Source organism: Bemisia tabaci, chromosome 6 (genome assembly GCF_918797505.1).
Source record: "Bemisia tabaci chromosome 6, PGI_BMITA_v3".
In the NCBI taxonomy this organism is placed as follows: domain Eukaryota; kingdom Metazoa; phylum Arthropoda; class Insecta; order Hemiptera; family Aleyrodidae; genus Bemisia; species Bemisia tabaci.
Window position 1 is genome coordinate 23,238,580 of NC_092798.1, and position 17,172 is coordinate 23,255,751.

The 17,172-nt window shown below is 36.4% G+C and overlaps 2 protein-coding genes across 3 annotated transcripts in view; one reads left to right on the forward strand and one right to left on the reverse strand.

The window, feature by feature from the left end:
* The window catches only part of Gdap2 (ganglioside induced differentiation associated protein 2), a 145,138-nt gene that overhangs the window by 60,493 nt on the left and 67,473 nt on the right, over positions 1–17,172 (forward strand). The gene's annotated exons all lie outside the window — the stretch shown is intronic.
* On the reverse strand, positions 2,058–15,793 carry LOC109041461 (constitutive coactivator of peroxisome proliferator-activated receptor gamma). Of its 2 annotated transcripts, XM_072301708.1 has the most exons (11): positions 15,607–15,673; positions 15,412–15,469; positions 11,982–12,131; positions 10,324–10,690; positions 9,288–9,542; positions 8,681–8,888; positions 7,412–7,735; positions 6,778–6,947; positions 5,812–6,018; positions 5,207–5,302; positions 2,058–3,552 (listed from the first exon to the last, which is right to left on the reverse strand). In XM_072301708.1, the coding sequence occupies exons 3-11, from the start codon at positions 12,074–12,076 to the stop codon at positions 3,496–3,498; spliced, it is 1,779 nt and encodes a 592-aa protein (XP_072157809.1). In that variant the 5' UTR covers positions 12,077–12,131; positions 15,412–15,469; positions 15,607–15,673; the 3' UTR covers positions 2,058–3,495. The 2 variants fall into 2 exon arrangements, with proteins under 2 accessions (XP_072157809.1, XP_018913372.2); XM_019057827.2 differs by having other exon boundaries at positions 15,412–15,793.

The window sequence follows — 17,172 nt, forward strand, 5'->3', positions numbered from 1 at the left end:
TTCTCCATTTAAACCTATGAAAATGTATCGATTCTTGAAGGGGCCAGGTGCTCCGATAAGAATTGATCATCATATATATAAGCTCCAAGACCTCCTAAATTTGCATATCTGGTACCGCTTAGTTCCAGCGTTTTACCGGGCCGATTTTCTTGATTTTTGCGGCTATCGACAGGCAATTGTCTCTAGTTGCATGAGCTCGCTCTATTCAGATTTTGAAACTATGACCCAGGTTTTTTTACATTTTAAACAATTTTACAATGAAACATTTAAACAATGAAAATTTTTTATTTAATTAAATCAAATCAATTAATTGAATTCGGACTTATACCGCAATCGATGATCTTGAAGGCTATCTCGATTTTGTTCCCAAAAATGTTATAGCCTATAAGAAAATTGGTCCCAAGGGCACACTTTTCTAAGTACAAACTTTCGAGTGGAATCGCCGAGGCACGGAACGATGAGGGGAAATCCCGTCTGTCTTGGTGAACTTATGTCTACAGGAAAAGCCTAAATCGAGTTGGTTTCAGGCGCGGGAAACCACTTTAAGCGCGTCCTTCCTAGCTGCAAGGTGAATCGCAGTCATGGATGCAATTTTGCGGATGGAAAATGGGAAACATATTTCAAGCTGAACTAGGGGGCAACGCTTCCTGACCGTTTCCTAATCCAACTCCTCGAAGTGCCTCACGCCTCTAGCGTTATGCGTAATGCGTTATTCGACAGTGTTAATTTTCCAAGTCAAATACCTGATTAATTTCAGTATCCCAATCTATCACGGCGTCTGACCTGATACAGTGACTCAGGCACTCGTCGCGTCACTGAGCGCGATGAAGGCTGTGCGCCTTCATTTTTTACGCATACAAGACGGATTACAACTGATCAAGAATAGTTGCATGAAGGCGATGCGTTGCGTTAACATCAACGCTTGGTATGGTGAGCGTGTGTTAGGACTATTTATCTCTGCTCAAAAAGCGTATTTTAAGAAAAATCTCCGAGTTATGATGCGGAGCCAGTCCCCCCTCCTTCAATGGTCGATCATTGATCTGCAGCAACACACCGCCAAGATTTTATTTGCGTATGAACAGGACGAATTCAGTATTCTGAGTCCAAATGGATGATTTGGACTCGTTTGGCAGCCCACATATCATTTGAATGCTTTTTCCACTAATTATTATTCTCCAATGTCATTTCAATTTTCTTTGATCATGTCACGGCTAGCTGTTTATACTCAAATGCTTCTTATTTTTTTCCTTTATGGGGTATCAGGATGGTAGAGACGTATATTGATTAAAATAGCCATCAATTTAGTTGTATATGGTGGACAATTTTTTTTAAATTTGTTAAAAGTGGTCCTCATGATATCCTATCCGTCCTGATTTCCATAAATCTATCAAGGAGATGTCTTATCTCTTCGCATTAAAATTGATGGAGCTTATCAGAGAGAAACCAAGTTCATTTCAATGTTTCCAAAGTAGCAAAACTTTTTTCCATGAAAAAAAAAAATAACTCAATGAATGTGTGAAAAGTGTGATATTTTGGGTTTTTTTTATGAAGTATACATTTTCCGGAAAAATTTTCGTGCAACTAAGTATTTTTTGTTTTATTAAGTGCCATGGGAAAAAGGAAACTGCACGAATGCAGCATTACATTACACTCCACCTTGTTTATCTCCAATAAATCAATTAAATTAAAATTCAATTAAATTAATCCAGGAATTCATACTAAAAGTCTTCTATGCATTACGTTTCAACCTTTATTAATATTTGCTCCTGCCGTACCAGAAAAAAACATATAGAAGAAAAGGTAAACTTCAAGGAATAGCCATTTTTAGGAGTAGATTCAAAACATTTTTACTTCAAAGTTTTCCCTGTCTTTGTCGTTAGTTTTTTAACAGGTGTCTTGTATGAGCCTCATGAGCTCCAATAAGGTGCCAAAAAATCAACTTGGGCCCATGAGCCTGACACGTTACACAACATTTTCGTAAAGTCAGTCTTCATGTAAAGTAAATATTGTCCTCGGTGGTTAATTGAACTTTTCCATTCTTGTATGTTCCAGGTAAGAAGCTTTTTTCTCTTCAGACCAGCTTAGTGTTTGCGTAAGTATATAGCATGTTCTTCCATTTTTTAAAATGCTCACCTTTTTTAGGTGAAGGTTTAATTGATTTTAAATAACTTCAATTCATTTTATTTTTGCACCATTTGTCCCCTCCCCCCCCCCCTTTTTGTCTTTTGCATGATGGAAATTTTTGCACCGTTCCGTTCCCCATCCCCCGTCAACCATTCAAGTTTGGGAAATCCGGATTGAAAATGATATTAATTGCGACTTATCCAATGAATTTGGTAATTGATAAAGCAAAATTTCCTAAAATGGACAAAAGCTTAAGTATTTTATGTATTCAGATAATTCTTTGTGTAGCAGCAAGTATGGCATATTTGAAACTGTATAATTCCCTCTCCATCTGCAAGGACTACCTAGCTTCTTTTAATCTCAAATATTAATCTCAAAAAAACATCTTACATCCAAGTTTGTGGATTACATTTTTTTGTACTTATACTTAGGGAAGCATAAAAAAAAAACAACTGCAAAATACGAAAATAGCAATCATCTTATATTTGAAGTAAAAAATCATAAAAAATCATTCAGTTAGTTGAATTAAAAAAAAAACATAATCACAGCATGAACCTTATGGGATAAGAAGTGAATTTAAATGAAATAAGAAATTATGCCTAGGAGATGACAAAATATTAAGAAGGCAATCTTTCACAGATGTTACATGTGTTTATAGGACAGTAACCTAAAACAAGGCTACTGGTAAGCGAAGAGAATTGGCGAAATAATACTGTAAATACTATATGTTACGAATTGAAAGTACTCAGTTTGAGGAAAGTTGAACAATTTACAAACATTTAAAATTCAATAGTTTTAGGGCTAAAATGACTTTTACTAAAAGGATTATCCTCGGACAAACATATAAAGTTACTAAAGAAATACAACACTTACGAATCACTAATGTAAGAAGAAACAAGAAAGAAAAAGACGTCTTTTCTCCTCATAAATAACAGGAAGTTATTAGAATGTGCATCTTCTGCTGATTAATAGCTTATTTTATTCAAAAACGCATAGTCAAGGCTCTCGACTATCATTGTTTTGTAAAGTGTATCATTTGAAAATTCCGTTCAATTTTCTTTTTCATATATTGTGTCTATGGATTCAAAATTTCATAAAGTTTCTTTAAGAACTGGATTAAAGAAACATTTTCTTGAAGACCAAAAAAAAATAAAGGAACACAATCTGTCTTCACAAATGTATAGGATCTGAACAACTAGAGCTATTTCTGGAAAGTATGTTGAACTGTTACGAAGGTATCTAGAATTACAGCATGTGGAAATTAAAGAAAATGAGGATAAAATGAGAGAATCAATGGAACCTGGATAATAACAATCGGTAAATGGAATATACCATACCTCCTCTTAACTGATAAGTGCCCAAGCAAGTTCTCTAGGTTTCTTTGAAGAAATTGCTTCGAAGTGCTCTATAGGCGTCAGAAAGTAAAGTCTGAAAAAGAGAGAGAAAAAATTAAAATGGAAAATCAATGAGGTCAGATGGAGTTATTAGTCCAGGCGCCTGGTAAGTCTACCTGGAATTTTTTGGTACACAGCGATTTTTTTGGCTTACATCAGGTTTTTTGGGTAGCTGAATCCGAATCTGAAGTTTCCTACCGCGTATCTGGTGAGCCGTATCGCGTATCTGGTATCTGGCCATTTTGAAAAAATGGCCTAAAAAGGCCTTTTTTGCGTTTTTTTTGATATAGCGGCTACGCATGAGAAAAAATCCCGGATTTAGTTAATGTTTTGAATAGCTGACATAATTTGGAGGAAAATGGTATATGTATATGCTAGGTTTGCTCAACAATTGAGGAACCTCGGATCTCGGAACTCCGGAACGCTTCGGAACTTGGCTGACCGCGGCGAGCCAGATCGCGCGTTGACGGGTGCGCCGCGAAAACGTGAATGGGCGCGATGTTCACGATGCTGTATCTTCCTCAATTTTTAAGCAAACCTAGCATATGTATATAGCATTTTCTTCCAAATTATGTCAGCTATTCAAAACATTAACTAAATCCGGGATTTTTTCTCATGCGTAGCCGCTATATAAAAAAAAACAGCAAAAAAGGCCTTTTTAGGCCATTTTTTTCAAAATGGCGGAAAATGCTCACCAGATACGCGGTAGGAAACTTCAGATTCGGATTCAGCGACCCAAAAACATAATGTAAGCCAAAAAAATCGCTGTGTACCCGAAATTCCAGGTAGCCTCATTTTTAGCTACCAGGCGCCTGGACTATATTTGGAAAGCAAAAATAGTTGATTGACAAGGTTTTTTTTTAAAAAGCATTGAAATTTGGGTTTTATCAAATGATTTTGCCAATTAATCTGATTAAAAACAATTCAAATAGCTTTTTCTTCTCCGTTATGTAATTCATACGCTAAAATTATAATTTAAAATGAATGATTAAGTATGAAAAAGAAAAAAGATGTTTTCCAACTAATTCACGAAAACTCAATGACATAGTTTTTTTCATCATAATTTTTGAAATCAATGCTGGAAATTAGATGAGAATTGAATGATTAACGATTCATCACAACATTTCAACCTTAACTTACACTAAGAAAATCAGCCCTAATTTTTAAAACAGCCCAAAATTACACTAAGGATGGATTTTTTTTTTTTTTTTTTTTTTTTTTTTTTTTTTTTTTTTTTAAAAAAACAGATCACTCTCATTTTCTTTGCTCATTAGTACTCATATATGGGAACTTTCATCGCTGCTATCAAATGATAGATAAAGTAAAGGGGAAACCTGATCAAAGAACATTTTTATGACCAGTATCCTAGCAAATTAAAACTGGCAAAGAGAGCATATCCAATGTATTAATTCAACTTGAGACTTCAATCTTCAGGGCTGTGTATTCTCCTTCTCTCTTTGCCCGTTGTTTATTTATTCCTTTGAGGGTCCAAACAACTTTATTTTCACCGAACTTGTCATGTTATACCGATATACCCAGATTTATGCTTAAAAATGCTATTGAGCCCTGTCCTTTTAAAATTTAGCCATATGTAGATCAGCTGTTGAAGTCTAATCTGCAGAAAAAAGCGTTAGTTAATCAGAGGATGATCTCTGTTGAAAAAGGAACTGTATGATCGTAAATTTCACCTTATTTTCGCACAGAGAAGCAACAGATGGATCACTCTGGATTTGATGGTATTTTACTTGAAAGAGTTTCCCATCAAAGTAAGCATGTTGATAAACCTGTAAGAGGAAAGCACAAAAGGATATATTATACTGAGATGAAAATTAAAGCGTAGTTTGGACGATGCAGGTTGGAAGGCATTATCATTTTATATTGCATTTATTTGGCGTGATTTGTGGTATCAAGTTGTTTCGAATGAGTGTAGGTGAATTTTTTTTTTTTTTTTTTTTTTTTTTTTTTTTTTTTTTTTTTTATTTTTATTTTTCCCGCTTAAATTTGAGCCTTTTTCCCTCTGCTCGTGCTCTGTGTTATTTTGAACGTTGAATTGATCTTTTTATGAATTAAAATGTATCCTTCACAGAAACTAATTATTGGTGGTAAAGTTTGAGGAGATAAAAAAAGTGCAATAATAGGTTTTAGTTTGTAAAAATAAAATGGATTAAAAGTAAACAGAATGTCAAAGAAAATAGTTTTTGTTGTAATCAGAGTTGAAGTTAAACACCAAATTCTAGACACTTTCCCTCACGAAGTCCGTTTGGTTACAGTTCTGAACTAGTTAGTTACCTACCTCCTTTCTTGAGAGAGGAAATCCACAGGCACTCATGAGCCGAACTGTTGTTTGCAACGATCTCATGTAAATCGTTGCCACTTGTACACCCCTCCCATTGATAGGCCCAGATGGTAAATCCCTCAATGATTGCAACGACATTGAGGGTAAAATTAATGATATTAAAAGCAGAGTCTCTATTTCCCACTTATAGAGCACTTTCTCCTCCTGGAAAAGAACAATTTATTTAGAGTGAAATTGAGGAACAAAATGCTGAAATTTATTGAAAACCTTATACTTACGATTGCTGTTCTTGTCATGGACATTTTTTTTTTTTTTTTTTTTTTTTTTTTTTTTTTTTATGATTTTGTTGGGTTTTGAAAACTAATAGTAGTTTCGGTTGGCTTTTGTTGGCTGCATTTATGCATGACATTTCAACGTAATACGAACTACTATCTGATTATTAAAAGCGGAAGATTTTTGTACCTACTGCATTTTCGGATTGCAGGGATTTTTTTTTTTTTTTTTTTTTTTTTTTTGTAAGATGAGTTGGAGTAGGACTTTCTAGCAGATTTTTCTTCCAAGAGACCTGATATCTCGTGCAGCATCAGGTTTGGGTTCAAATCTCCTTTAACCGAATATTGAAAATCCAGCTAACATCTTTCAATGATCGTGTTGAATTCTAAAGTCTTCTTTTCTACTCTTATTTTGCATGTCATTTTCACTGCTAACACCTTAATTATTACGTCCCTTTCCTTGCTTACGTACATGAATAAGTGGGCTAAGTGGAAAAAGAGACAATTTTTTCTTCCTTTCTCTTTAGCAGTCTAACTTATAATCAGTCTTACTTTCTTTCTGGTATAAGCAGTGAGTTTTACAGGTTTTCCTATTAAGCTACTTCATGTCACAGGATACTTCACAAATCTCATTGTCCCTAGTTAATCGTTCTTAAAACATTTCATCTGTCTAAATGAGCACATTTCTTACATATAGGTAGAAGAGGGCAGCATAGGGTAAAACTAAGTTCTCCGGTAGATCGGAAAGGATTTCAGGATCGAGTTTTGGAGATATGGCACCTGCGAACAATCTCCATCTAATTGTTTGCATTTTTTCAGTACGGTCGTCGCCCCAAAGCGCTAACAATCCTGGGTGGTGATCTAAAATCGAAAAAGAATACATTTTTGAAAGAAAATTTTCCACACAACCTACCTACATTTTTATTATTCTCAAGCCCTCTTTACATAGATGAATATACTTTTATAAAGAAAATTGGAACTCCACCTATGACTCGATGTTGGACTACATTTTGAAATTAAGAACTACTATTTCTGACTCGTCCATAAAAGCACCTATCTGCATAGGGGAAATTCGGCACATACGTTGTTTCTGAAATCAACCAGAAATAGTATTTCCTTATTGCGAAATGTAGTCCAATTTGTAGTTCTATCATTGATATTATATATTGATTTGATGAGGATGCTTCAGCACAATTTTTGGAAAACATGATGACTATACACTCAGCAAATTTAAACCCAGATCATTGAGTGTTAATGAAAATTTTTGTGCAGGATGCAACATTAAATTGAACCACTGAAAGTATATTTCACAAAGTTTTAGATACCTGTAGGTGGTGTTGGTCTCACTAAATGTGAATGTGCAACTCGGGATATATCACCCTTCTCTGGACTCCATTCCTCTACAAATCGAGGTTTCAAATCCGCTGGTTTTTCCATCAATAAAATTCCATACATCCTTTGCCTTAACGACCTCAAGCAGGCAGCTGATGGCGGCAGATCTTGCCTTCTAAGATCTTCAGTTACCACTGAACACCTGTAAGGCCTACCCGTCATTACATTGAGAATGACAGCGCTGTTTTCTCCTTCCTTATGAAGCTCTTCAGCCTTTTTGAGGATATTTCTCCAGTGAGGATAATCGATTTCATCATCTGAAAGAAAAAATATACGTCGCACAGAATCATTATCTTACGGGTTCAGTAGACGAAGTATGAAATTAAGCACCACTACAGAAATTTTCTCATAGAAATTTCATTTAGATTACGATGGGCTCATTAGGAATGTTCCAAGTCAATTATTGAGAAAGAAAATAAGTCGAGTTTCTTGGATACGCCAATCCATACTTCTTGCTCTTCGGAAAACAAAAGTCCACTCCAGTCAGAAAGAGCATTGAACTGAATCAATGTCTACTTATTAAAATTTTTGTTTTCCGTGTCTGCATTTTTCTTGATGAGTTTATGAGTTCTGATCATAAGAGAGAGAGAACAATTTTGTTAAACAAACACATTTTGCTCATATTCTGTAAAATAATCAGTGCTAACTGATTATTAGTGGAATGCAAAATTTTTGTCAATGCCTCATTTGAAAACCTACAATAATTTTGGGTTTTTTCGTGAAGGCCATCGTATCGACTAATTCTAATGTGAACTACAAATGTTAAATTTTTCTTTGGGAGTTGATTGTAGAAGTTCTGAACATTTTCGATGTCTTCCAGGTGAAATTTTTCTGAGGATTAATAATCATGACCTTGTCTAGTAGTTAATCGTAAACTATTGAACATCCTAGAATTCTGTAATTTTCAACCTACATGAATCATTCACTTCTTTCTGTACAGTGAATTTTTAAAAATTGCTTACTTAGAGGTGAGAAAGGAGGAGTTTCTGACAAACAAGAAGGCCTTACTTTTAGACTCGATGTCTCTGACTTTATAGGGGATTATATTCGTGGAGAAGTAGTATCTTTGCCCTAGTTGCCAAAACCCAAATTTTGAGGGAGCGAGTATTGATTACCTACAATGTCAATGATCACATAAAAATAATAACAAAATTATATGAATCTAAAACACTCATAGTAAATAAATTTGAGAAAGCTCTTACCAAGATCTTCCTCAGGTTTTGGTAAATAAGCACAAATGCTTCGCAAGAGTATTTCCGATTGACTTTCGTCACCGAATACGCGGTTTGCAATTCGAGGTAGAGCTCCAATTAAAGATTGGTCAGCAGGCAAAGTTGAGATGTATTTTCCCAACGCGGGAAATAGCCGGTCGAACCGCGCATATCCTCTGCACAAGGATGTGTGAAATCTCTGTTTTCAAATGAATGGAAAGAAAGTTAATTATAGCTCAAAGACACTAATGAAAATATAGTGGCTTTTATTGTCACCATTTCATATGTATATTAACATTTATTTTTTATAAAAAGAATAAAAAAAACAGTAGACAAATGTGTTAACACAAATTATTTGTAAAAGTATAATTACCTCATTGACTAGCTGCTTCATCAGATCGTAGGCTGAATATAGTCAAATTTAAAGAAAATAATTTTTATTAACTTCGCCAACTTTCTAGCTACTGTCTTGCTATGATCATTTAATGTGAGAGTATCAATATATTTGAGAGAATTCATAAGTAATTGAAGTTTCATCCTAGGATGTTTAAAATTCATTTATTTCCGTCTTTAACATTATGCAATACCATGTACTCACCTTCAGCTCTTCATTATTTCCGGCCAAAGCAGCTAGAAGTGGCAACTGGCTTATCCTGATTCCCAAATGTTTCGCCAAGTTTTTCTGATCATAGTGGCGCGTTGTCATTGTTTCAAGATCAAAATGCTGTGCCGATAGGTAATATGGAGCTCCCTCGTATATTAGAAAGTCTGTGTCTTGACCAAAAATGGCCATGCAATTTTTCGATTTTGCATATTCAGCAATTTCAGACTCATGTTTCGCCACAATCTTAATCTGAAATCAAAGTCATCGTATAAAATCTCCTTACTTACCGGAAGAAAAATCAACAGAAAAACAACATTTCCAGGTCTCTCCGGAAATACCTTTCATTTCGTCAATAAATATGCAAGAGTCAAGACTTTCTCTGCAATCCATACTTAAAGTTTCATTTGGTTCTCACATATCCTCTCTTAGTTAATTTGAAAATATTGCAACTGAACAATGAATGTCAATCACTTTGATAAAATAAGTAATTTTTAACTTTCCAGAGGTATTTTTGACATGATATTACTTTCACATCAGTAGGAGCACCTTAAAAGTTTAAAAATGGGCTATTAAACAGACAGGGTCGTTTAAGCACCAACAACTAATAAGTTTTTCCCTGACCAATTTTCAGAAAAAATATGATGAGTACCTCTCGTGCCCATTGAATGTCCTCATGTTACATAAGAAAGTTATCAAAATAATTTCAAATTTGAAGTTCTTTTCCGATTTTATAAATTCTGTAAAAAACTCTGTAAGTTGAATCGAAAGGATTTCTTTTTTCCTTTTATTCGACATCAATCTCTGAATGATTCTTGATGGTAGAATGAACAACTCTCAGAACTTGAGTAACACAAGTAAAATTGGACTGCATTTTGCAATTTGGACCTATAAATTCTGGCTCATCTGAAAAAACACTCATGTGCATAGGGAAACTAATGGCACATACGTTGTTTTTAAACCGGGCCGCAATTTATAGGTCCAAATTGTAAAATGCAGTCCAATTGAGGGTACAAATTATTTTAATACAAACCTCAGTATTAAGTTTTTCCTTTAAATAGAGTGACACTCCAAGGTTCACAGGGAATCGGAAAAGTTGACTGTTTGCATTCACGGCATCAGCTGAACGCCGTTCTAGATCGCCAAACAATTCATGAACCTTTTCTAATTTTTTGAAACTCTTCTCCCTCCACTCCTCATAGGTATCATCGTTATGCTTCGTTCCTCCAAAGAAAACAACTGGTTTTATTCCAATTGCCTTGAACTTGCTCACAAATTTCTCAAGTTCCTCAAAAAACTCAGTAAATTGGCCACCCGATACCCAATCTAGCCCATTGTATATAAATCGCAGTATAGATGCTCCATCAAATACTATTGTTGGCTGTTCCTGATGCGACTCCCTGCAAAAGGGAAGAAAAAGATACAATTATCAATAGTTTATCTCGAGAAGGGCAAACATAAGATTAACTCATTTAGAAGATATTATAATCACTCATGTTGCAATTAAGATATCAGTGCATATGTAGATCTGTCTACTTGTGCTTCGTTTTGCGATAAGGAACTTCTATTTTTGGTCCACCCATAAAAGCACTTGTGTGCCCAACGAAAGTAATTGCTCTAATGCTGTTCTGGCATGAGCTAGAAGAGGTATTTCCTTATTGCACTATGTTGTTCAGATGTAGGTTGCATTTGATGAGTCAAATGCGGCACTGCAGTACGCACAGTATCTATGCTTTAAAATTACACAATCTCATTCATTTTCTGAGTTGGTGCGTTAAGTTCGCCTTCAATTTCAAATGATACTGTGCCACGCTCGGGTGGTCGAATAGTTGCATCGCGCTCTTGCACGCTAAGTATAGGTCGCGTTTATTTTTTCGTTATTTCATGAACGCCTCCCCGCGACTGATGTGCCTGACGCGACCGTATGAGTCCGGGAGGCGATCGGAAAATTATTCGACGGTAATGGGCAACAAGAATATCAAAGATATATACCTGTAAGAAGGCTGACTGCCGAACGGTAAAATGCCATCCGTCGGTAAAATTACCAGATCACGCATCTCAATTTGCAACGATGTAGAATTCCCGTCCTACTTTATTTTTTAAATGAAAATATACTTGAAGTCAATTCTTGAAAACTTCAAAAACTCTGTGAAAATCTCAAGAAATGATACTGATAATCGTTCTTTTTTAAAAAAATAAAATGGGAGCGGAGTTTTTTAAACACCGCGAACATACGTGGTCTGTCATTTTCACCGTCGATTTGCTTCTTTTTACTCTCAAAAGTTCATAAATTAATTTTACTAGGAGAATAAATATTGTAGAAGAATTGGACCGCGTTAAACAGAAAGGAACCAAGCCACATCAGCTATTGCCAAATTTAACAGGGGAATTTGATTTTTTACGAGAGAACGTTTGTGCGGATTCCTTTGAAAATGTTAAGGAATTCGCTTTGTATTATGGAGAAAATTCATAGAAATTTGCACAAAAATCCGCACAACCGTTTTCATGTAAAAAAATAAATTGCCCGATTAAATTTGGCAATAGCTGATGTGGCTTGGTTCCTTTCTGTTTAACGCGGTCCAATTAAAAACCTGAAAATCAACCAAAGTTATTTTCCCATAGTCCCTTCAACGTAAAAAGAGTGTGAAAACGTAAAACAAGTTGCCACAATCAAAATTAAGTCAAACTAACCTGAAGTCCTCTGCTAGCTCTGCGATGTCTACGCGTTGGACGCAGTTTGGCGGACAATTTCGCTCAATAAAACTTTGAAGTCCTCTTATACCCATCGTCCTTCAGTGTAGACCAAGACTTTCGTCAGGAATTTAAAAGCTTTCACTCAATCTGTAAACATAAAGACATATCAGCACTGCTCCTAGGAAAACTGAAAAGTACCTACCTAATTGGACCGCGTTAAACAGAAAGGAACCAAGCCACATCAGCTATTGCCAAATTTAATTGGGCGAATTAATTTTTTACATGAAAACGGTTTGGCGGATTTTCGTGCAAATTTCAGCGAATTTTCTCCATAATACGAAGCAAATTCCTTAAAATTTTCAAAGGAATCCTCACGAACGTTCTCTCGTAAAAAATTGACTTGCCCAGTTAAATTTGGCAATAGCTGATGTGGCTTGGTTCCTTTCTGTTAAACGTGGTCCAATTCTTTATATATATACCTAACTTTTTCTAATATTTAATTTTATTAATAATATTAAGATAATTTTTCTTTGAACGGATGTGGTGTTTATCCGGAACAATTCAAGTTTTCAATTTGGAAAAATAGTGGAGCGAAATTCCGAAAGTAATTTTTTTCTCATAACTCACAACCTCGTTTTGAATTCGTATATTGGATTATCAAAAAAGTGACTGATGAAATTACAATAGTACGACAGCCGGGGGGACAGTGACGAGAGAAGGATGTTGTCTGTTTGGACTTTTGGAGGCAAACCATCGAAGAAAACTGTGACTCATGCGAGCTGATACTGGCTGATAAAAGTTATCACTGAAGTTCGTGATTTAGCTTTTCTTGCGGCGACAAGAGGCTCGATGAGTCGAATCAACAGTCAACACCCAGGGCCGGATTTACATTTTTAGCACCCTAGGCTACACTTAGGGTGGCGCCCTTAAAAGAAGGCGCTCTCGTGGGGGGGGGGGGGGCAGACGCTCCTCCCCTCCAGATCAGAAGGAGTATGTTAGGTGTCAGGAAAATGTTCAAATTCACATTTAAAAAACACTATTTTAATCAGTTTTGAGGTACGTTTACGTTTGCAAGTTGGTTTTGGAAAATAAAAAGTAACGAAAGACTCGTTAAATTTAAAAAAAAAAAAAAAAAACAATTAAATTTTCAAATATTTTGCGCCCCTCAGAATGTTGCGCCCTAGGCTACAGCCTATGAAGCCTATTGGTAAATCCGGCCCTGTCAACACCTCCCTACGTTTAGCAACGGGGCCTTTCAGAAATGATCAGAATAGGTTGAGCAATAGATCAAGTCTATCAAAGGCTCCTGCAGAGTTTCTTAAATTTTGAAACTTGGTCAAACTTCAAAAATTGCTCCATAAAATGAAAATGGGTTCCTAAATACTGCCGTGCGAAGGAAAAACGCCGTATGCGCCTTTAAGCGTTGCCGAATTTCCTTTTTGAAATTACGGATTTACCAGGAAAATTGTGAATATTTTTCCTCCAATTTTTTAGACAAAATTGTACGCCTTTTAATCTAAATTATCTGAAAATTTCAAAGAAAAATATGCGTGAGTTTCCTCCAGAGGAAAAATTTCATCCGAAGAAATTTGGCAACTCTCGAATGTTCATACGGCGTTTTTCCATCGCATGGCAGAACACCCCATTATCCTCGTGGAATTTCATAAAAAAGACCAAAAGAGGTCCTTCAATATCGTCAAACTTAAGATAATCTTATGAGGAGGCTATCGCCCTTCTGGACCAGTCCGCCCCTGACTAAAATCAATGCTCAGATCCTTACTGCCCTACCAAATTGACTCGCAAACCTCATTGAACGTAACATGCTACATACTGCCGGTTACCGTTGTGCCCTGCCATAGAATAATAACTAGCTATTTATTATTCTATGGCCCTATTTATTATTCTATGGATCTTAGGTGACAATGACGTATAAGGATAGTTACATTTCGCGTCTCGACAGCAAATCGGACTAAATTTTGCAATAAGGAACCAGCACATCCATTAAATCACGTATCCGCATAAGGAAATCAATGGAGATTACGTTGTTTCCAAAATGAGTCAGAACTAATGGTTCCTAACTTCAAAATCTAGTATGTATTTTAGTGTAAATGCTCATCCGCACTTATTTGGACTGTTGTCGAGAGCTGGGGGTACAAAAGTACAGTCTATTATCAAAGGAAGCCATGCAGTTTCTTCTGTGTCGCGATGAACAAACTGTGGATAGTACGTTTTTGAGAATGTGTGTGTTTTGTGTGCGAGGACAACCCAAAAAGATATGACACCTTTAAATGTTTAGCCACTCAAGTATACATAATATTGATCGCCGAGAGGATAGTAATTGCATCATCATATTACTACTGTTCAATTGAAGATAATTGGCGAATCAGTCAAATATTAACAGAATGTTTCAATTTTATGGTAATATTATTTTAGTTAGTTGTAAATTTTCATTTGAAAAACGCAATTTCAGCCGAGCGCTGCTGCATGCTCCGAAGGAGCCGCCAAATTGTTTAAACATTGATCACTAGGTACGAGCTGAATTGTAAAACTTAGCGAGCTGAAGTCTAATTGGACTACATTTTGCAACAAGGAACTAAAATTTCTGACTCAGTTAAAACAACGTATGTACCATCAGGAGATATGGTTAACGCTCCGCAGTCCGTGAGAAGATATACAAAGAAAAACAATTTGAAAAGCGGGTAACAAGGCTAAAATTTCACGAATAAAACCAAAACGTTTCGGCTGAAAACTCAGCCTTCCTTAGTTGGCAAAAATAGTATAAAGAAAAATGGTAAACATCTAAACTAGTACCTGGCTGTACCTTTCAAACAACATTCTCGCTTTGAAAAGGTACAGCCAGGTACTATTTAAGATTTTTACCATTTTTCTTTTTACTATTTTTGCCAACTGAGGAAGGCTGAGTTTTCATCCGAAACGTTTTGGTTTTTTTCGTGAAATTTTACCCTTGTTACCCGCTTTTTAAATTGCTTTTTATTGTACGTACTATCAGTTTCCTGAAAGACATATAAGTTTTTAAGGATGATTCAGAAATTGTAGTTCCTAATTGTGAATTGTAGCCCCAATTTTATCTGACAGTAAGGCAGGCAAATTTTTCGCGCAATCACAATTTTCCTAATTATCGTGGAATTTTTTGCCGCTCTCATACGATTTTCTCTTTTTCGCGAATATTTAATTTCATGTCACCAAGAAGATTTCTTTCCAATGTGACAGACATGCATGCGGGTCAATGTATTTAGTGTCATTAGGGAGACGGAGTCGTTGTATAAATATGAGTATCCTTTAATCCGTACTTAACGTATCTAGAATTTACTGTCTTACATTCGTCAAAACTCAAATAATATTCTACTACCGAAAAATACCCAACTTCGAATCAGTAATGTCCGGCCGGCTAAGGATAAGAACTTACCGGGTGAGGCAGATGAACTGGATTCTGGAGCACAACAAACACTATGCGCACAAGCGTTACCATACACCGAGAAGAGGTCCGATTCTTTGATCAAGTTTTTCAACTTTGACTCAAGGCACACAGCTTATACCATACAGCGGGAAGAGGTCCGATTCACTGATCAAGTTTTAACTGTGACTTAAAGCACACAGCTCATACCATACAGCGAGAAGAGGTCCGATTCACTGATCAAATTTTTCAACCGTAAGGCACACATAGCTTATACCAGCCACTTGTCGTCCAGATGGAGGGGGTCGAAGGTCACAGTCTCACGGTGATGTGATAACACCATTGACGCCTTACGCTATCCCCTTTCTAAAGGTTTGCGTTGGCGACGTCTGCAACTCTTCAATCGATAGGCCTGATCGCCTACCGAAAACCGAAGGAATTCTCCCTCCCCGAGAGTCCTGGATCCCCGAAAGTGAGTCACCTTCAGTGACGACGCGACGCGGCCGGCGCCGCGCCGCACAGTGGATCGAGCCAATAGGAGAGGTCGGACATAATATGGAAACTTTAAAAGCTCATAACTCCGTTTATACAAAACTTATATGTTCTAAAAGTGGCGCCACCGGTTTCCTCGTGAAATGTTCTCCCAGGTGCACCCCTTTAAATTCAAAATGCGACGAGTTGAACATCAGCATTTTCAATTTTAGTTAAAAATTTCATGACCGAACTCTCTGATTGACTCAATCCACTGTGCGCCGGCAGCACCGTGGACAAAACGTTGACTTCGATCCTGAAAAAAGGCACGCAGTTCACAAATCAGCACTTTGCTGAGTCAGTCAGCAATAATAAGAGTGCATATAGGATTTCCATCTGCAGTAAAACGCAAATGAATGCTGTGGTCTCAACATGTGGATTCTTATTGCATGCGGAGGTCGCAACTTTATCTGTGTGGGCGAAAATTTCTAACAGGGGGCATTATTTTCTGAGTAGATGAAGTTGAAAAATGAAGTTCATCATTTTCCCCGGAAGTTGCGTTATCTCATGTGTGGATGGTTTCTGGGATCTTAAAACGTACACGGTCCCAATTTTATCGAATTTGTGACGGACTTAATGAGTATCAAAATTCTATCTTGAGGCTAAAAAAATAGGAGTAGAACACAATTTTATGTTAATAAAAGACCAGGAACAAGTATGGGGCCTATTTCAAATTTTCGCCCCCGTCATTCATCGATGTAAACGTTTCAATTTTGGCATTTGTGTAAAGTGTGTCTTATTCTTTAAACGAGCGGAATTATAGTTTGCAAGCGAAGAACTTTCGGCAGCAAACGGAATTACTGCTCTTAGACTTTTAGTACGGTAGAGCAGCACGGAATTCGCCACACTTATCTCTCCTCACTAAATCCACCTCTAAACTCACCTTCACCAAACCCTCTTCTCCCACCGGTAGAATCTTCGGCACTCAATGGTCATCATCATCAAAGTTATGTGTCGATCGATAGCTAAATGCGAAGCATGCGTACCTCAATTCCAACGTTTAAAAATCTCCGATTGTGTTTCGTTCTGCCGTGCTTATGAAGAACGCCGTATGGATATTCAGGAGTTGCCAAATTTTCCCGGACGAAACATGTATTTTTTGGGAATTATTGCTTTGAAATTTGCAGCTATTGTAAATTAAAGTGCGAACAATCTTGTCAACAAAATTCAAAGAAAAATTTTCATAATTCTCCTTGTAAATTTGTTTTTTATTGAAGGAAATATTGCAACGTCTGGAGGCTT